Genomic DNA, 22219 nt, shown 5'->3' on the forward strand with positions numbered 1-22219 from the left:
CCAAGGCAGGTGGATCATTTGAGGTCAGCAGTTTGAGAGCATTATGACCAACATGGTGAAACCCCATCTCTACTAAATACAAAAATTAGCCGAGCATGGTGGCAAGGGCCTGATATCAGCTACTTGAGAGGCTGAAGCAGGGGAATCGCTTGAATTCCAGAGGTGGAGGTTGCAGTGATCCAAGATGACGCCACTGCACTCCAGCCTGCGCAAAAAAGTGAGACTCTGTCTAAAAATAAAAATAAAATAAAAAAATAAAAGGCCTCTAGTTTATTCCCCAGATTCCAAATATGTACTTTTTACATAAGGCAAATTTACCTCAAGTATTCTGAGTACACCTAGAACACCTTGAAATAATTAGGATCCTAATGATCATAGATTTTTTTTATTTTACTTTAAGTTCTGGGATACATGTGCAGAATGTGCAGGTTTGTTACATAGATATATACATGCCATGGTGGTTTGCTGCACCCATCAACCCGTCGTCTACATTAGGTATTTCTCCTAATGCTATCCCTTCCCTTGACCCCCCCACCCACCAACAGGCCCCGGTGTGTGATGTTCCCCTCCCTGTGTCCATGTGTTCTCATTGTTCAACTCCCACTCGTGAGTGAGAACTTGTGGTGTTCAGTTTTCTGTTCCTGTGTTAGTTTGCAGAGAATGGTTTCTAGTTTCATCCATGTCCCTGCAAAGGACATGAACTCATCCATTTTTATGGCTGCATAGTATTCCATGGTGTATATGTGCCACATTTTCTTTATGCAGTCTATCATTGATGGGCATTTGGGTTTGTTTCAAGTCTTTGCTATTGTGAACAGTGCTGCAATAAACATACGTGTGCATGTGTCTTTATAATAGAATGATTTATAATCCTTTGGTTATATACTCATTAATGGGATTGCTAGATCAGATGGTATTTCTGGCTCTAGATCCTTGAGGAATTGCACACTGTCTTCCACAGTGGTTGAACTAATATATACTCCCACCAGCAGTGTAAAGGCATTCCTATTACTCCACATCCTCTCTAGCATCTATTGTTTCTTGACTTTTTAATGATCGCCATTCTAACCGGCGTGAGATGGTATCTCATTGTGGTTTTGATTTGCATTTCTCTAATGACCAGTGGATGATGAGCTTTCTTTCATATGTTTGTTGGCTGCATAAATGTCTTCTTTTCAGAGGTCTCTGTTCATATACTTCACCCACTTTTTGATGGGGTTGTTTTTTTTCTTGTAAATTTGTTTAAGTTCCTTGTAGATTCTGAATATTAGCCCTTTGTCAGATGGATAGATTGCAAAAATTGTCTCCCATTCTGTAGGTTGCCTGTTCACTCTGATGATAGTTTCTTTTGATGTGCAGAATTTCCTTAGTTTAATTAGATCCCATTTGTCAATTTTGGCTTTTGTTGCCATTGCTTTTGGTGTTTTAGTCATGAAGTCTTTGCCCATGCCTATGTCCTGAATGGTATTGCCTAGGTTTTCTTCTAGGGTTTTTATGGTTTTAGGTCTAACATGTAAGTCTTTAATCCATCTTGAGTTAATTTTTGTATAAAGTGTAAGGAAGGGATCCAGTTTCAGTTATCTGCATATGGCTAGCCAGTTTTCCCAGCACCATTTATTAAATAGAGAATCCTTTCCCCATTGCTTGTGTGTGTCAGGTTTGTCAAAGATAGATGGTTGTAGATGTGTGGCATTATTTCTGAGGGCTCTATTCTGTTTCGTTGGTTTATACATCTGTTTTGGTACCAGTACCATGCTGTTTTGGTAACTGTGGCCCTGGAGTATACTTTGAAGTCAGGCAGCATGATGCTTCCAGCTTTGTTCTTTTTCATTAGGATTATCTTGGCTATAGGGGCTCTTTTTTGGTTCCATATGAAATTTAAAGTAGTTTTTTTCTGACTCTATGAATAAAGTCAGTGGTAGCTTTATGGGGATAGCATTGAATCTCTAAATTACTTTGGACAGTGTGACCATTTTCATGATATTGATTCTTCCTATCCATGAGCATGGAATGTTTTTTCATTTCTTTGTGTCCTCTCTTATTTCCTTCAGCAGTGGTTTGTAGTTCTTTTTGAAGAGGTCCTTTACATACCTTCCAGTTGTATTCCTAAGTATTTTATTCTATTTGTAGCAATTGTGAATGGGAGTTTATTCATGATTTGGCTCTCTGTTTGTCTGTTATTGGTGTATAGGAATGCTTGTGATTTTCTCATGTTGATTTTGTATCCTGAGACTTTGCTAAATTCGCTTATCAGCTTAAGGAGTTTTTGGCTGAGAAGATGGAGTTTTCTAAATATAAAATCATGTCATCTGCAAACAGACAATTTGACTTCCTCTCTTCCTATCTGAATACCCTTTATTTCTTTCTCTTGCCTGATTACCCTTGCCAGAACTTCCAGTACTATGTTGAATAGGAGTGGTGAGGGAGGGCATCCTTGTATTGTGCAGGTTTTCAAAGGGAATGCTTCCAGCTTTTGCCCATTCAGTATGATATCGGCTGTGTGTCTGTCATAAATAGCCCTTATTATTTTGAGATATATTCCATCAATATCTAGTAATTGAGAGTTCTTAGCATGAAGGGGTGTTGAATTTTATCGAAGGTCTTTTCTGCATCTATTGAGATAATCACGTGGTTTTTGCAATTGGTTCTGTTTATGTGATGGATTACGTTTATTGATTTGCATATGTTGAACCAGCCTTGCATCCCAGCGATGAACCCAACTTGATCGTGGTGGATAAGCTTTTTTTTTTTTTTTTTTTGAGGCGGAGTCTTCCTCCATCACACCAGCTGGAGTGCAGTGGCACAATCTCGGCTCACTGCAACCTCCGCCTCCTAGGTACAAGTGATTCTCCTGCCTCAGACTCCCGAGTAGCTGGGACTGCAGGTGTGTGCCCCCATACCTGGCTAATTTTGTATTTTTAGTAGAGATGGGGTTTCACCATATTGGCCAGGATTGTCTTGAGTCCTGACCTTGTGATCCGCCCACCTCAACCTCCCAAAGTGCTGGGATTACAGGCGTGAGCCACTGCACCTGGCCAGTGGATAAACTTTTTGATGTGCTGCTGGATTCAGTTTGCCAGTGTGTGATTGTGGATTTTTGCATCGACGTTCATCAGGGATATTGGCCTGAAATTTTCTTTTTCTGTTGTGTTTCTGCCAGGTTTTGGAATCAGGATGATGCTGGCCTTATAAAATAAGTTAGGGAGGTGTCCCTCTTTTTCTATTGATTGGAATAGTTTCAGAAGGAATGGTACCAGCTCCTCTTCGTAGCTCTGTTAAAATTCGACTGTGAATCCGTCTGGTCCTGGGCTTTTTTTTGGTTGGTAGGCTATTAATTACTGCCTCAGTTTCAGAACTTCTTATTGGTCTATTCAGGGATTTGGCTTCTTCCTGGTTTAGTCTTGGGAGGGTGTATGTGTCCAGGAATTTATCCATTTCTTCTAGATTTTCTAGTTTATTTGCATAGTAGTGTTTATAGTATTTTTTGATGGTAGTTTGTATTTCTGTGGGATCAGTGGTGATATCCCCTTTATCATTTTTTATTACATCTATTTGATTCTTCTCTATTTTTTTCTTTATTAGTCTGGCTAGCCATCTATCTATTTTGTTAGTCTTTTCAAAAACCAGCTCTGGATTTATTGATTTTTTGAAGGGTTTTTGTGTCTCTGTCTCCTTCAGTTCTGCTCTGATCTTAGTTATTTCTTACCTTCTGCTAGCTTTTGAATTTGTTTGCTCTTGCTTCTCTAGTTCTTTTAATTGTGATGTTAGAGTGTTGATCTTTAGATATTTCCTGCTTTCTCTTGTGGGCATTTAGTGCTATAAATTTCCCTCTAAACACAACTTTAGCTGTGTCCCAGACATTCTGGTATGTAGTTTCTTTATTCTCATTGGTTTCAAATAACTTATTGAATTCTGCCTTAATTCCCTTATTTACCCAGTGGTCATTCAGGAGCAGGTTGTTCAGTTTCTATTTAGTTGTGCAGTTTTAAGTCAGTTTCTTAATGCTGAGTTCTAATTTGATTGCACTGTAGTCTGAGAGACTATTTGTTAGGATTTCCATTCTTTTGCATTTGCTGAGGAGTGTTTTACTTCCAATTATGTGATCAGTTTTAGAATAAGTGCGATGTGGTGCTGAGAAGAATGTATATTCTGTTTATTTGAGGTGGAGAGTTCTGTAGATGTCTGTTAGGTCCACTTGGTCCAGAGCTGAGTTCAAGTCCTGAATATCTTTGTTAATTTTCTGTCTCATTGATCTGTCTCATACTGACAGTGGGGTGTTAAAGTCTCCCATTATTATTGTGTGGGAGTTCAAATCTCTTTGTAGGTCTCTAAGAACTTGCTTTATGAATCTGGGTGCTTCTGTTTTGGGTGCATATATATTTAGGATAGTTAGGTTTTCTTGTTGCATTGATCCCTTTACCATTATGCAATGCCCTTCTTTGTCTTGTTTTATATTTGTTGGTTTAACGTCTGTTTTATCAGTCTAGAATTGTAACCCCTGCTTTTATTTGCTTTCCATTTGCTTGGTAAATATTCCTCCATCCCTTTATTTTGAGCCTATGTGAGTATTTGCACGTGAAGCTTATGAAGCTTAGTTTGGCTGGATATGAAATTCTGGGTTGAAAATTCTCTCTTTAAGAATGTTGAGGCTGGGTGCGGTGGCTCACGCTTGTAATCCCGGCACTTTGAGAGGCCAAGGTAGGTGGATCATGAGGTCAGGAGATCGAGACCATCCTGGCTGACACGGTGAAACCCCATCTCCACTAAAAATACAAAAAATTAGCCGGGCCTGGCGATGGGCGCCTGTAGTCCCAGCTACTCAGGAGGCTGAGGCAGGAGAATGGTGTGAACCCGGGAGGCAGAGCTTGCAGTGAGCCAAGATTGTGCCACTGCACTCCAGCCTAGGTGACAGAGCGAGACTCCATCTCATAAAAAAAAAAAAAAATGAATGTTGGATGTTGGCCCCCACTCCCTCTGGCTTGTAGGGTTTCTGCAGAGAGATCCACTGTTAGTCTGATGGGCTTCCCTTTGTGGGTAATCAACCTTTCTCTCTGGCTGCCCTTAACATTTTTTCCTGCATTTCAACTTTGGTGAATCTGACAATTATGTGTCTTGGGGTTGCTGTTCTCAAAGAGTATCTTTGTGTTGTTCCCTGTATTTCCTGAATTTGAATGTTGGCCTGTCTTGCTAGGCTGGGCAAGTTCTCCTGGATAATATCCTAAAGAGTGTTTTCCAACTTGGTTCCATTCTTTCTGTCACTTTCAGGTATACCAATCAAACCTAGGTTTGGTCTTTCCACATAGTCCCATTTTTCTTGGAGGCTTTGTTTGTTCCTTTTCATTGTTTTTTCTCTAATCTTGTCTTAATGCTTTGTTTCAGTAAGTTCATCTTCAATCTCGGATACCCTTTCTTCCCCTCGATCTGTTTGGCTATTTCTACTTATGTATGCTTCATGAAGATTTCGTGCTATGTTTTTCAGCTCCATCAGGTCATTTGTGTTCTTCTCTACTAAACTGGTTATTCTAGTTAGTAATTCCTCTAACCTTTTTTCAAGGTTCTTAGCTTCCTTTCATTGGGTTAGAACATTCTCCTTTAGCTTGGAGGAGTTTGTTATTACCCATCTTCTAAAGCGTACTTCTGTAAATTCGTCAAACTCATACTCTGTCCAGTTCTGTTCCCTTGCTGGTGAAGAGTTGTGATCCTTTGGAGGAGAAGAGGCATTCTGGTTTTTGGAATTTTCAGCCTTTTTGCACCGTTTTTTTCTCATCTTTCTGGACTTAGCTACCTTTGGTCTCTGATGTTTGTGACCTTCAAATGGGGTTTTTGTGTGGATGTATTTTTGTGGACATTGATGCTATTCCTTTCTGTTTGTTAGTTTTCCTTCTAACAGTCAGGCCCCTCTGCTGCAGGTCTTCTGGAGTTTGCTGGAGGTCCACTCCAGATCCTGTTTGCCTGGGTGTCACCAGCAGAGGCTGCAGAACAGCAAAGATTGCTGCCTCTTCCTTCCTCTGGAAGCTTTATCTCAGAGGGGCACTTGCCAGATGCCTGCTAGAGCTCTCCTGTATGAGGAGTCTGTCAACACCTGCTGGGAGGTGTTTCCTCGTCAGGAGGCATGGGGGTCAGGGACCCACTTGAGGAGGCTGTCTGTCCCTTAGCAGAGCTAGAACACTGTGCTGGGAGATCCACTGCTCTCTTCAGAGCTGGCAGGCAAGAATGTTTTAGTCTACTGAACCTACACCCACAGCCGCCCCTTCCCCCAGGTGCTCTGTCCCAGGGAGATGAGAGTTTTATCTGCAAGCCCCTGACTGGGGCTGCTACCTTTCTTTCAGATATTCCCCGCCCAGAGAGGAGGAATCTAGAGAGGGAGTCTGGCTACAGCAGCTTTGCCAAGCTGCAGTGGGCTCTGCCCAGTCCCAAATTCCCAGTGGGTTTGTTTACATTGTGAGGGGAAAAGCACCTACTCAAACCTCAGTTATGACAGTTGCCCCTCCCCCCACCAAGCTCCAGGGTCCCAGGTGTCCTTCAGACTCCTGTGCTGGCAATGAGAATTTCAAGCCAGTGAATCTTAGCTTGCTGGGCTCCCTGGGGGTGGGCTCCACTAAGCTAGACCACTTTGCTCCCTGGCTTCAGCCCCCTTTCCAGGGGAGTGGATGATTCTGTCTCGCTGGCATTCCAGGTGCTACTGGGATATGAAAAAAAACTTCTGCAGCTAGCTTGCTGTCTGCCCAAATGGCTGCCCAGTTTTGTGCTTGAAACTCAGGCCCTTGGTGGTGTAGACAACCAATGGAATCTCCTGGTGTGCAGGTTGTGAGGACCGTGGGAAAAGCATAGTATCTGGGCTGGATAGCTCCGTCCCTCAAGGCACAGTCCCTCAGGACTTCCCTTGGCTAGGGGAGGGAGTTCCCCAACACTTTGCACTTCCCAGGTGAGGCAACACCCCACCCTGCTTCTGCTCACCCTCTGTGGGCTGCACCCACTGTCTAATCAGTCCCTATGAGATGAGCCTGGTACCTCAGTTGGAAATGCAGAAATCACCTGCCTTCTGTGTTGATCTCACTGGGAGCTGCAGACTGGAGCTGTTCCTATTCAGCCATGTTTCTCAGGTCATAATCATAGATTTTTAATCCCAGCAACATGGATTAGTAAACAGCACATTTCCAAGTGATTTTTTTTTTATTTTAAGGTCAAACCTACAAAATATTATAGTGTTATCACCACTTAAAATTATTACTTGTGATACTATGTTTGTCTCTATTCACGTTTTATTTGTAGAAAGAATTATAATTTGTAGATAATAATAGTTATTTCAAATGTATTACATATCCTTTTAAGAAGAGGTGACTTACTTATCTAGGCATACAATTATTTTGAGGATAGTAAATGTCATGAATATCAAATTTATCATGTTGCTTTCCTAGGTGAAGACCCTGAAACAAGAAGAATGAGAACAGTTAAAAACATAGCAGATTTGAGGCAGAATTTAGAAGAGACTATGTCCAGTCTTCGTGGGACTCAGATAAGCCACAGGTTTTTTTCAATTTTGCATATATTTGAGCCAATAAAGAAAAAATAATTACAAACAAACATTTACCTTTTCTTATAATGACAGAGATGGGATTTCAGTTTCCCCTTATTATTTTCTCCCTTATTTTATATCAAATTGATTGGTAATTATCCTTAAACTGAGAATTCACAGTATATACCTATTTATCTTTTATCTCTATCTCTATCTGCTATCTATGTCTTTTTCAGTATAATTTCCAGTACTGCAACTACCACCATCACTGTTAAGTGGATTTGTAATACCTGTCCTAGAAAACAGTGGCACAAGTTGCACTTGAAATGCATCTGGGCAGGGTGGTAGGGAGACATTCAAACATAATTGTAGTTAACTTTCAGAATAGGTCTGGGAAAGTTACAGTGAGTTAAGGATTTGTTGAAAATGTAAAACAATATGTTGTTTTACCCAAGGTGTACTGATGGCCTTTCTTTTGAAAATAAACAAAAAGCTATAAAATGTATGCCCCTTTCCACAGTTTGACCTCAAAATGAACATAGAGTTTAACTTTCAGGAAGATGACGTGTTTATAAGAGATGACCCTCAACTCTAGCCTTTTCTATCTTCATGCATTCTAGGTTATGGCCCTAAGTGAACCAGAGTATAGTTATTTCTCCATTTTATTTGACAGCACCCTGGAGACAACATTTGACAGCACTGTGACAACAGAAGTGAATGGAAGGACCATAGCCAACTTGACAAGTCGACCCACCCCCATGACCTGGAGGTTGGGCCAGGCATGTCCGCGACTTCAGGCGGGAGATGCTCCCTCCTTGGGTGCTGGCTATCCTCGCAGTGGTACTAGTCGATTCATCCACACAGACCCCTCGAGGTTCATGTATACCACGCCTCTCCGTCGAGCTGCTGTCTCTAGGCTGGGAAACATGTCACAGATTGACATGAGTGAGAAAGCAAGCAGTGACCTGGACATGTCTTCTGAAGTCGATGTGGGTGGATATATGAGTGATGGTGATATCCTTGGGAAAAGTCTCAGGACTGATGACATCAACAGTGGGTAAGTGGCCCTGTTCTCCATCAAGAGGGGAGGTGGTCTACTAGAATGCGTTCACTATAAAGAAATGTGTAAGTTTGCCCAGAAAGTCATGAGAAAATATGAGACATCTGAGGTTATTCAGAATGTTGAAGGGCCCTTCCTCTGCTCATTCATGGAGAGTAAAGAATCCAAGATTTCTATAAATTCATTATAAGCCACTAAGTTTTTCTGTTGTTGAGAGAAACACATGTGGCTTCTGTTTTTCAGAGTGATTTTCACATGCTTCTTAAGTAACAGATTTTGTAGTGAGGGACGTGGGAAGGAGACAGGAGGAGTTTTGCTGATTTGCTTGATTTTTTTTCTTTTTTAGCTTGTTAGAAGCTGCCTGTAACTGCTTTGAGAAACAAATATTTTCTTACTGTCTTCAATTATGCATCCCCAATTTAACTTGAGGGAAAAATCACTTTGGAGTTGAAAGTTTCACTCTGTTCATTTTCTTTTGATGATATCAGATTTCAATACATCTCAGACCCTGTTTTTCTTCTGTGTCCTATTACATTCCAAAACATGTTGTGATTGTAAAACTCTTAGAGTATATTAACAATTTGGGATATTTGGCATAATCACAGAATAGGCCCAAAGGGAGGCAATAGGATATTCTATTAATAATTGTAATTGGCATTTTTAGCATTTCCTGTTATGTACTATGCTCTTGTTAAGTGCTTTCAAGACATTATTTTACTTTTCCTTCCCACCACCAGCAATGCTTATGAGGTAGATGTTTTTATACATGTACTATGGATAAGGAAACTGAGTCTAATTGGCCCCATCTGGGACCTAACGCTAGGGAAACGGTAGACCTGCATTAGAACTCAGCTATGTCTGACTTCAAACACAGGCTTAGTAATATGTGGAAAAGCTTCCCAATTAACCTTGTCTATAAACTTTGTGTGAGTCTGGATTTTGACCTACTCTTTGTCTTTATGCATCTGAGAGGACCCATGTAGGAAATAATTCTTCTATATAAGTGACCCTTCCTGACTTCATTCATGAAAAGCTTATGTTTGAATGGTGACACGACCTAAAAAAGAGTACAAAATAGCTTTTGATTAGATTTATAGCTTTGCTCTGATATCCTGATACCTACTAGTCCATTCCTGGTATCCGCCCTACCTGACTTCCTAAAAATTTAGAATTATAGAGACTAATTATGATTAATTAAGATAGGTTGTTGTTCAGTTGCCACTGGATTCAGAGTGCCTAGTTTGAATCTCTCTCATTCACTATCTGTGGACCCCTTGGGTACCTAACGTATCCAAATTAGTTTTTGTCATCTAGAATAAGGATAAAATTGTACCATCTTCATGAAGTTGTTAGGATCATCCACAAATTTTAGTTTGCACAATGCTTGGCATGATATAAGGACTCAATAAATTTATCATCTTCCTCTTTATCATCACTATTACATTTACTATCATTAATAACTGTACCAATTTTTGGTTGTTGTTAGTTATAATTATCATTTTTGTACGTATTTAACATAGCCTAGGAGGCAATGCCCAGTTCAGAAAACATAATGGCAAAGCAAGAGTGTCTAAGGCACACTCTTTCTCCCATCTCTCTCTTCTTTCTTCTCCATTCTTTCCACTCTATCCCCTCTTCTCTTTTTTTTCTTAATCTCCTTAAATGTGGACATATGTGTGAATTCAATTTTATATTCACTATTCAAATATATTTGTATGGCTAATTATATACATAAGTATACCTATATAGTGTATATAAAGATATATATACAAAGGCTGGGCACGGTGGCTCATGCCTGTAATCCCAGCACTTTGGGAAGCCAAGGCAGATGGATCACCTGAGGTCAGGAGTTCAAGACCAGCCTGTCCAACATGGCAAAAACCCATCTCTACTAAAAAAGTTAGCCAGGCATGGTGGCGTGTGCCTGTCTTCCCAGCTACTTGGGAGGCTGAGGCAGGAGAACCACCTGAAACCGGGAGGCAGAAGTTGCAGTGAGCTGAGATTGCACAACTGCACCACTCCAGCCTGGGTGGCAGAGTGAGACTCCATCTAAAAATATATATATATATTATATAAATATGTATGTATGTGTGTATGTATACATGTGTGTATGTATATATGTATGTGTATGTATGTATATATACCTATGTGCACTCAATATCATTATTCATGGTACTTCTCTTCTATGAAGTCACCACAAACACTGCATTAGTGAATAATGAACTATTGCCCCTAGTGGAGATACAGGTTTTGATTCCTGTGAGCATTTCGCCACAATATTTTTGTCAACTGATCAATACATAAACTTGCTTTACATGTGTCTCTCTTTAAAGACACCTTATTTAAACAGCACAGTTCTCAGCATAAAAACCCCAAAAATGTGGGAAACGTGGCACTAAATAGGTCATAGAAGAACATTTATTGTGATATTAGAGCTGATAGAAGAAGGCAGAGTATCACTTTATTTAGCGTTAGCTGGAAACGTCTGAGACTCATTTTTTTTCACTGTTCTGTTCATATCCATGAATGACTGTGAAAGTGTTATGAGTTTAGATTTTGTGGCTACATATAAATTTTAGCAAGTAGGCAACTTCACGAATATAGAATTTGTGAATAATGATGATTGACTATATATACTCACACTCATGTAGAATGTTTATCTGGAGAGTGACAGCATATCTTGGGAGCAGTTTGAATAAGAAATCAAGGGACATCTACAATGCAATATGTTGGGAATTTCAAAAGGCTTATAGGGATGAAAATTGAGCTAAGAGTTCAGAATGAGGAGAAAGTACTAAACCATCACATGAAATAGAAAGGAGTGAATAAGAAAAAGAAACATTTTAGGTCTTTTTTCTGATTTAAAAGCTATAGACAAAGGAAATATATTTAAAATACATATATAAGAAAAGTGCAAACATAGAAGGTATAAATTATTCAGTAAACTTGCATAAAATGTAATTTTCAGAATCTAAGGGACAGTGGATTAGATGATATTGATGATTTTTCTCTTAACTGAGAGTCATGGAACATGAATATTTAAAGATAATGTTTTAGAGATAGGCACTATTTTGACAGACCTTAACATCATTATGCTAAGAAGTTTAAACTACATTATAAGCTATGTAAAATACTCTATCTTAGAGATTACTAAATAGTCATAGAACATGGCATGAGGATGGTGATGGCTTTTGAAGGCCACTTTATGGGAAATATGCAAAGCGAATTCAGGGGAGAAACTCGGGGGTTCAATTTCAGGAACTAGTGCAAGAGCTCTCGCTCAAGCTCATAAGATTAGAAATATGGTAGTGGCATTTGTAGGGATAAAATTAGGAAAATAATTGATAGGGGAAGCACTGCAAAGGAAAAGTTTATAGAACCAGAGATGGACTACCCACGAGGGCATAAGGCAGACAAGAATTAAGATACCTACATCATAAGCACAGGAGATGGAAAATTATACCATTAGAGAAAATCGGCAGAGAGAGAAAGAGAGAGAGAGTGAGAGAGAAAGGACTTTTTAATGAGAAAGCAGAGAGAGAGATGATGAAATTAGAGTTAGAGATGTAGAGCTGGAGACGGTGGGATATGAAGATTGTTTGTCCAGGATAGAGATCTATTGTATTTCATCTCAATAAAAGAGAGCAGGAATTGTGGGAGGCATTAAGGCTCCTGGGAAAAGAATATGGAAAGAACAGGGATCATAAACTGAATTATATATATATATGTATGTATACATGTATATGTCTATTAAAAATATTTATCGAGTTCATCCTATGTGTCAAGCAACATTTCAGGCACTGTGCATTCAGTAGTGAATAATATAGACATAGTATGTGCCCACATGTGACTCACATGACGGTGTTTTCATATTTTTGTAGCCGTCCAGTTATTCAGTAAATTAATTGTAATGTGCACACATATGTGTATATATACATATATATACACACAGAGAAGTATTCTTAAATAAGTAGTTGTTTTAAATGTTTTTTAGCAACTGAATTCTGCATATAATAATATATGTTACAGGCATATTGTACTCAGAAGCATTTTATATTTTGCAAGAATACATGCAATATATGCAAGAATACATGCATAATATGTTAACTATATTAGTTAACATTAATTTCTAAAACAGAGAAATCTCAAAATCTCAGTAACTTAACACAAAGAAGCTAATTTGTTCTTCACATAAAACCCTCGCTGGTGTTTCTGATCTTCACTTGGGGAATGCACTCCATGTAGTCACTCAGAGAATAAGATGGATGGTAATTCTGTTGTTACCCAGCCAGATTTCCAGTGTTACCCTAGGCATTGATATTCAACAGGCAAATGGCAAAAGAGGGGAAGAACCGGGGTGTGAGAAGATTTTGTATGTATCAGGCCTGGAAGTCATGCATATGAGTTCTGCCTACATTCATTTGTCTAGAACAGCTGCATGACCACATCTGACTGCGAAAGAGACTAGGTTATGTGCTTCAGCTGTGTGCCCAGGAGGAGAGGGAAACTGGTTTGATGACATCTGGCTAGTCTCTGCTGAACTCACTAATTTTTTTAAAAATGCTGTTATGGATTTTGTCCTTCTCATTTGTTTCTGCTTCGTTTAAAACATGATTCAGACTTCTTGTTTCCTCTATTTTTGTTCCCTAACATCTTTGAAAAAAGTCTTGGATAGTCTCACAAATGAGTCCATTTAAATATGCATCGATGGTCTACATGTCTTATGTTGACAAGTAAAAATACCCCAAATCCTACATGAAACTTCCCTTGTTTACTCACATGCATTTGTTCTTTCCTATGTTAGAGTACAGGACACCGAAATTTAAGTCATGACTCAGTTCTCTTACCTGTGCGGAAGATGCTAAGATCTGATCAGCAGATGATGGGGCTGGTCTCAGCTCAAGGGTGATTGTGCGAGGATACCCAGGATGTTCTGGACTTATTGCTCATCAGCTTATGCAGCGTGCCCTTGTTGGCTTACGTAGGAGGCAGCCCCAAAATCTCAGCCTAGAATTAAAACGTGAAAAGACAAGAGGGCTGGAGATATCCCAGGAAAAGTTTAATTTGATGGTGTTTCTTTAAGAAAAGGGGGCTTAGAAGTGTTTATGCTGGCCGGGTATGGTGGCTCATGCCTGTAATCCCAGCACTTTGGGAGGCTGAGACAGATGGATCACCTGAAGTCAGGAGTTTGAGACCAGCTTGGCCAACATGGTGAAATCTCATCTCTACTAAAAATACAAAAATTAGCTGGGCGTGGTGGTGCACACCAGTAATCCCAGCTACTTGGGAAGCTGGGGCAGGAGAATTGCTTGAACCCAGGAAGCGGAGGTTGCAGTGAGCCAAGATCTTACCACTGCACCCCAGCCTGGGTAACAGAGCGAGACTCTATCTCAAAAAAAACTATTTATGCTACGAGTCATGAAAAAGTTGAATCATAAAGTTAACTATCTTTTCAAAATGTTTAAAAATATGTTTTAAAGATTAGAGGAACAAAAGGCTCAATAAGGTAGTAATGAATGACGATGTTTAATTTAGGATTTTCTCATGTAACCACGAAGAATGTCATGAAGTCATTTAAATGGGAATAAAGTTTCATTTTTTCCATGTACTCTAGGTGTAACTCAGAAAGTTAGTTAATCAGCATTCTGAGAATCCAAAATTTCTTGAAGCATGCAAAGGCTTATCTCTTTCTCCTCTTTTTGAATTTACTTTAAATACTGGGGGATATGAATCTGCCAGTAATTAGGAATTAGTCAGAGAAAGGCCTCTTACTCATAATGAACCTCTTTGGAAAGTCTCTATTTATGAAGTTAAAAACACCTTGGAAAATTGGGATAAAAGTTACATATTTTAATTGAGTGGAAATTGAAGTTATCTTCAGGTGTCACAGTAATAAATAGTTGGGCCAGGAATATAATCTAAAATTCTACTTTAAGTCACATGGCCAAACACAAACTAATCTAAGAATTCTGTGGAGTAAAAATTAAAAATAAGGCACAGGAGTGAGGGTTAGATATACTTTAATCCTGCTTCTGCCTTGATCTCCCTCAATTCTCATTTAGTAAACTTTGTGATGACTGAAGTATGCATAACAGTGTGCGAAAGGTCAGAGAGTTACTTGAGCTGTGTTAAAAAGATCCATCTTTTGCACCAGAGATTCCTAATCTTAATACTTCCTCTAATTTCATATTCAAGATATGAGCTATTTTAGTGACTCTAGAAACTCTAATGCATAAAATAGCTAGTATTTTTAAAGATAGTCAGTATTTATATGTTACTTACAATGTGCTAGACAATGCTGTATGCATGTTATATATATATATATAAACTCATTGGTAGCTCACCATCACTGCAAGAAGTGAGCATATCGTTGCTGTCTCCATTTTACAGACGAAGCAATTTAAACATAGCTTAAGTGACTTACCTGAGCCCACGCAGCTAGTAAGTCGCAGCACTGTAGTTGAACCTAAGCGGTCTGGCTCTGGTCTACACTCAACCATCCCTACACACTGACCTTAGGAAACTGTCTGCATGTCTACATGTAAGGGTTTCTCTCCTAGGTGCCTGATTTTTTTCCAAACAATCATTTAAAAAAGGTTCACAGCAATCATTTGTTATCAGCCTGGATTTTGTAGCTAGCATATTTAATATAAGGGGCATTTTTTAACGTTATCTACGCCACTCTAAAGGAAGATGCTGAACTGGAGTTTCTTTAAGGGAGTGGTGAGGATCATTTTAGATTCTCTGTGTGTGCATGCAATTACAAATTAGCTAATTGTGACAGACAGCAGCTGATATGAGATATTAACTATCAAAACATAGAATTCTAGGAAGATGGCTATATTAGTGTTTTCTCACTCTGCTAATAAAGACATGCTTGAGACTGGGTGATTTATAAAGGAAAGAGGTTTAATTGACTCACAGTTTCACATGGCTGGGGAGGCCTCACAATCATAGTGGAAAAGCAAGGGACATATACCATGGCACGCCGCAGGCAAGAGAGCTTGTGCAAGGGAACTCCCATTTGTAAAACCATCAGATCTCGTGAGACTTACTACCATGAGAACAATATGGGGAAAACCACCCCCATTATTCGGTTATCTCTATTTGGCCCCTCCCTTGACACATGGGGATTATTACAGTTCAGGGTGAGATTTGGGTGGGGACACAGCTAATTGTGACAGTGCAGTAACAGCAGCTGATAAGAGATATTCAACATAAAAACAGAATTCTAGGAAGATGGCAGATATGGTAGAAGTTTAGGTTTTGATCCATTACTCCTATGGCCTCTTCAAAAACAGTATTTCAAAAATGAAATTTTCTTCCTTTTAATTTCTTAAGAGTTATATTATCTGCAAGCCTATTCATAATATTAATAACAAAAGAGAAAAATAGGTTCTATGATAGGCTAGTTACTTGTTGCAGTAACTACTACTAGGAAATATTGATACAAATACTAGGAAATATTGATTTCCTAGTAAACTTGAAAAAATATTTTAATTATTCCTGGTGAGTAGAATGTTTATACAGAAAAAAACAAGATAATAGAATATATTTGAGTAATTATTGCAAATTGTGGACACTATTTGTTTATTAAGTTAAATTGTACAGTTGAGTTGATTTAATTTTCTGTGGATTAATTAGACATTTCTTTTCAGGTACATGACAGATGGAGGACTTAACCTATATACTAGAAGTCTGAACCGAATACCAGACACAACAACTTCCCGGGACATCATCCAGAGAGGGGTCCACGATGTGACAGTAGATGCAGACAGGTAATGCTATCAGCATATATGATGGTGAGGCATGCATGAAGCAATTTTATAAATAAGAAAATAAGAGAAAACTCCTATTAAACAGTGTAAATCAAAGGACTTTTTATTTTGATAAATAATTATTTTATTTTGATAAATAATTATTTAAGGTTTTTTGTTTGTTTGTTTTTGTTTTTTGTGTGTGTGTGAGACAGAGTCTTGCTCTGTCACCAGGCTAGAGTGCAATGGCGTACTCTCAGCTCACTGCAACCTCTGCCTCCTGGGTTCAAGTGATTCTCCTGCCTCAGCCTCCTGAGTAGCTGAGACTCCAGGCACGCACCACCATGCCCAGCTAATTTTTGTATTTTTAGTAGAGATGGGGTTTTACCATATTGGTCAGGATGGTCTCCATCTCTTGACCTTGTGATACACCTGCCTCGGCCTGCCAAAGTGCTGGGATTACAGGCATGAGCCACTGCACCCGGCCTATTTGGGGATACTTTTAAAACTAGGATGATTTTCTTTACAAGGCCATTTTAGCTCTGTAATACCGAAAATAAATGTGTGGCTGGGGAGATTTTTTTTTTTTTAATTTCAGGTAACATAGTTGCAAATGTTAATATCTGTAAAAGCAAAATTATAAACATAGACTTACTTTCCTTGTTAGAAAGAAACTCTGGTTAATAAATTTCATTCAATTCAGATATCCTCAGATTTACCTGGAAGCTAACGATATAAAGATTAAAACATATTTCAAATCATCTAGTATAATAAGCTTGATGCTTTTCTTGAAGGTGTTGTAAACATAGAAAAACTCTTACTTTAGGCTTATTTTTGCTTCTTTATTGCCTCAAATTTCTTAAAGATGTGTGTGTGTGTGTGTGTGTGTGTGTGTTATGAACTAATTATTTTTCTGGAAATTGCTCTGCTGATTTATCAGAATCATCATGTTTAAGAACATTGTTTTGGTAAGATAATGTTGTAATATATATTTCTGGCCTGATTTTGCTCTCTCTTCACTCAGAATTTTGACTTCGTTGAGCAGGAAGGGATTGCATATTTTCAGAATTATTATATCTAAATACCTAGAGTGGTTGTTTAATTCAGCATTTATGAGAAAGACAAAAGGTTAAGGTGCAATGTACTCACATTCTGAAATAGGAACTGTATACAATTCATTGTGCATTTTTGTACAGTCAACTCCAAAGGCTAGATACCCAGGGAGTTCTAATGTTAGTCTTCAGTTTCTCCTTAACCACAGGCTGTTGATATCCTGACTCATAATGGTTAGAACAGTCTCAGCTCCCACCCTGTCTGTATCCTACTCTCCTAGCCTATATACTCGTGTGTGTGAGTGTGGGTGTGGGTGTGGGTGTGAAGCATGTGTGTGTGTGAAGCATCTCCCCACCTGTAATGTAAGTCCATGAGTGCAGAATTTTTATCATATTGTTTACGTGTTGAGTTTTAACAAGTATTTGTGGAGTGAATGAACAAATTAATGAATATAGGCTATTTATTAATTAGGCTATATAGTCACATAGGCTGGCAATCACATCTGATTAAATAGAGTGGCAAATGAGCTCCGGAAAGAACCAAGGTACTACAAGGATGTTATGAAAGAGAAAAATGGGTTATGTGAAAAATAGGAGACAGTGATAAGCGGGAAAGAATCCCAAAGTGTGGGCCACATTTTGAAACTAATGACCTATTATTCTATTATTGTTAGCTGAAAGTAGAAAACGTCATGGGAGGGAATATCTGCTAGTTTTTGGAAAGGAGGTTGTGATGGCAGAACCAAGAAATGAACACAAGTTGACTTTGGTTTGGAGACAGTGGGATAATCAACTCTCCTTGCTCCATCAGGGCCCCAGATTGGGCTCTGGCGGAGGAACTCAGAACAACATAAAGACCTAGATCGGTATCTAATAAATTGGGACCTGTGAAAACAGTGCCTCTTAAAGTGTGGTACCTGGACCAGCAGCAGCAGCAGCAGCCATTGAAACTTCATAGAAAGATAGATTCTCAGCTTCATCCAAGACTTACTGAATTAGAATATCTCAAGGTAAGGCCTGGTGGTCTGAGCTTTAACTAGCCCTCAAGGTGATTCTTAAGTTCAAGCATCATTATATTAAGTTGAACAAATAGATGCCAGGCCTACAAATACATGTGCGCCTAGCATAAATATTTAAACATTAAAAATGACATTTCAGAGTTATTATTTACCGTATTAGCTGTGTTCTGTCAAGATAATGAGAATATTGATGTTAGAATACACTGATGACACTAATTTTTAAATTAGATCAAATAATGACTTGTTACACCTGAAATAAATTGGTTAAGCTTGGTAGATGCAGTTTTTGAGGATTGTATAAATGGTTTTTAAAAGAATAATTTTAACTTGAGCTGCTTGTATAAATTAAATTGCAATAAGGTCATAGTATAAATCCTCCTATTAGCAGAGATAGAAGGTTTTTTAAAAAATTACAGATAAGTCTGATGGTCTTTTAAAATCTTATATTCAGGAAGTGACTCGGGATGTTTATCATTTTAAAATACATGGTCTTAAATGTTGTAGTTGTATGACTCTTTCAGTTAATTTAAAATACTTCCTTCTATGAAAAATTGTTTCAAAAAATTTTCTAAATTCTGTTATCCATTTCAAGTATGATAGGCAAGAACAGATGTATTACTTTTTTGTTCATGTTTACCCAAAAAAAATTACTGTAATTGAGATCATATAAAAACATGTTTCCTGTCTGTTTGTCTCAACCTTTTAATCCTGGCACCCTAAATTTGACATAGTAGGAATTAGAAGACAATTGCAGAAAATGTCAACCAGGGAAATTTTATTCTACTAAAAACTATATTCATACGACATAGCAAATCACATTTTAAAGGCCAAAAAGTCTTTCATAGCAATTTTTCAGATTATTTTCAAAGCATATCTTCTCTCTGCTCCTGCAGCATGCCGTTGATTTTTCTGTTATGCAGTCACATAAGTAATTACATGTTTACATGTCTATTTCACTTATAGAACATGAAACAGTTATATGTAGAATAATATCTAATCCATCTTTTTATCACCAGTAGCTAGCATAATGTACAAACTCAATAAATATATCAGATAAATTGTGGAAATAATCATATCATCTTATAACATACAGAAATGTGAGTTTAAAAAGAATACAATTATACATATCAAACAATTTTTATACCATTTTTTTAAAGACCTTTCAGATGTCGTACAGTTTGGACTTTTCCAGTGTTTCTTGTATCATGAGACAATAGTAGATATTGTAAGTCAAAAATAGTTTTCTGGGGTTGTGTACATTTGAAAAAACTGAATATCATATCTGTTCTTAGAGAGTAATGATGGATATTAACATATCAAAGGTACAGAGAAGTCTTGAGGTTCAAAGTAAAATCTGCTTAATTGTATTTAATTCAGTGGAGCTTTTTCATCACTGATTCCCTCACTTTTTTCTCTTATGATAATAATTAACTTGTTCCTGTAGCATTTTAAGAAATGTTGATTTAGTTGAATGCCTTCACTTCACCAATATAATAACAGAAACTCAGAAATATTTATTTACCCAGAATCATGCAGCTAATAGTATAAGGATTCAGGTCTTTTACTTCCTATTTTGTGGTTCCCAACTACTTTTGCCAAAGGTCTTTTAAATAATATGAAACATATTAGTGATTGATTCATTATGGTAAATGCGTAAATGATAAGGCTTGCAATAATTCACTGACAAGAAAGCTTAAAAGCCAAAAGAAAAAAAAATCCACAGCATTTTTTTTCTTAGTTATCCTTTCCAAAAGTTGTGTAAGTGCAAAAGCAGAGAGTCAATAGCACAATGGCAGCCAGCCAGCTAGCTAGGATAGCAATGGACTTGAATTGTTTGTATTGTTATAGTGAAGGCTATAGTTTCCCTTTGATCAACTTCTGGTTAAAATGTGATGGACAATAGAGAACAACTGAATTCCTCCTACCAGCACATTAAAAAGGCCCCAAAGGAAAAATGAGGACTTTCAGCAGCCATCTGTAGTGTATTTTAAATATTTTATTGCTTAAAGATATTGCAGTTCATTTACTTTCCATATCAATCCAACACCAACCCCATTTCTGTATTTACTTGACTAAAAAAAAGATTACAGAATGGGTATAATCCTTGTAGATATGTTGGAGACTCTCCAGCAACTTCACAGATACATTTATAGCAGGCAGTTAAATATGTGGGTTTTATACATTGTGTTGGGCTATGTTTAAAAGGTACATTTTGGGGGACTGCAGGATGATTGTGGTTTTGACCTTTATTAACTCCTATTATAGTTCTTACTCTAGCTTCTATGCTAACAATCACAAATATTTTATAAACAAATATATGATTACTTCCTAAGTGCCTGTCATCATAATAGCACCTTGGGTAAAAATAAAACAAAACAATATGGGTGAAAGTTGCTCAGTTTAATGGTAAGGGAGAGTAATGTAAACAAAGGCCACTCATAATAGATGTCTGTACAATGTGCCTTAGAAGCACCAAAGAGAAACAGTTACTCCTACCTGGGAGTATAAAGGAAAGACTTCAAAATGCAGTAGCATTTAAGCAGGGTCTTAAAGAAAGCATACAACTTTTTGACATCCAGCCTGGGAGAAATCAGAAGGAATGTGGGGAGTGAGAGCATAAAGGCATAGACGAGTTTGGTGTGAGGAACCAGTAATGGGATTCTGAAGTGCACTGGGAATGTGGACAGGGAGACAAGAGACAAAGGACCTGGGGGCCTTACTAGGGTGTTTGGACCTATAGGTGATAAGGAGCTATTTTACTAAGTGTAATTAGTTTTATTTCATTTCAAGGCAAGAGCACATGCTATAATCATTGTATTTTAAAAGGAACTCTCACAGCAATGTAAGAATATTGAAGAGGGATGAGATAAAGACAGGTAGAGTGCTTAGAAAGTGACTAAAGTAAATTAGATGAACACCTAACTAAAGAATGGCAGCAGGGAAGGGGGCTGGGGATACCATCTATTTCTAGAGGAACTTGGGTTTTGTCTATGTGTATGATAATCCTTGGCTGTCATAACTAAATACCACAGACTGAGTGACTTAAACAATAGACATTTAGTTTTTCACAGTTCTGGAGGCTAGAAGTTTATGATCAAGGTGTCAGCAAATTTGTTTTTTGATGAGAACTCTTCCTGATTTCCAGAGAGTGGGTTTCATGCTGTATTCTCACATGGCCTTTCCTCTGTGCTTCTGGAGAGATCCATCTGTCTGTCTGTCTGTCTGTCTGTCTGTGTGTCTCTCTGCCTGTCTATCTGTATAAAGAGAGGTCTCTGGTGTCCTTCTATCTTCTTATAAGGGCACCAGTGCTATTAGATTAGGATTCCACCCTTATGTATTAATTTAACCTGAATTACCTCTGTAAAAGTCCTGTTTCCAAATACAGTCACATTGCAGGTTAACAATTCATATAAATTAGGGGGTGGAGACATAATTCAATTCATAACCCTGTGTAACTCCCAGGTGATATGTCCTTGGGGATATAAGGTCAGTCACTATATATGTGCTGGATTAAAATATTAGTATGTATAATAATTATATATATAATCTAGATCGTATATACGAGTGTATACAAAATTAGCTTGTATACAAGCTCTAGATTGTATATATGCATATTTACATTGTAAATTGCTGCCTTTGGAAATGCATAAGTGTGGAAAAGAGAGCCAAGGATTGCCAAATCACTCGATTTTTTTTTATTTTATTATTATACTTTAGGTTTTAGGGTACATGTGCACAATGTGCAGGTTTGTTACATATGTATCCATGTGCCATGTTGGTTTGCTGCACCCATTAACTCGTCATTTAGCATTAGG

General features: G+C 38.0%; 1 protein-coding gene across 3 annotated transcripts in view; it reads left to right on the top strand.

Moving 5' to 3' along the window:
• NAV3 (neuron navigator 3) overlaps window positions 1–22219 on the top strand; it is a 395528-nt gene that overhangs the window by 226131 nt on the left and 147178 nt on the right. For all 3 annotated transcript variants that reach the window (XM_032170807.2, XM_032170808.2, XM_058425703.1), the window contains exons 10-12: window positions 7419–7527; window positions 8190–8573; window positions 16235–16354. In XM_032170807.2, coding sequence (XP_032026698.1) covers window positions 7419–7527; window positions 8190–8573; window positions 16235–16354 — 613 coding nt within the window. The remainder of the gene's footprint in view (window positions 1–7418; window positions 7528–8189; window positions 8574–16234; window positions 16355–22219) is intronic.

This window comes from Hylobates moloch, unplaced genomic scaffold (assembly GCF_009828535.3).
Source record: "Hylobates moloch isolate HMO894 unplaced genomic scaffold, HMol_V3 SCAFFOLD_12, whole genome shotgun sequence".
Lineage (NCBI taxonomy): Eukaryota > Metazoa > Chordata > Mammalia > Primates > Hylobatidae > Hylobates > Hylobates moloch.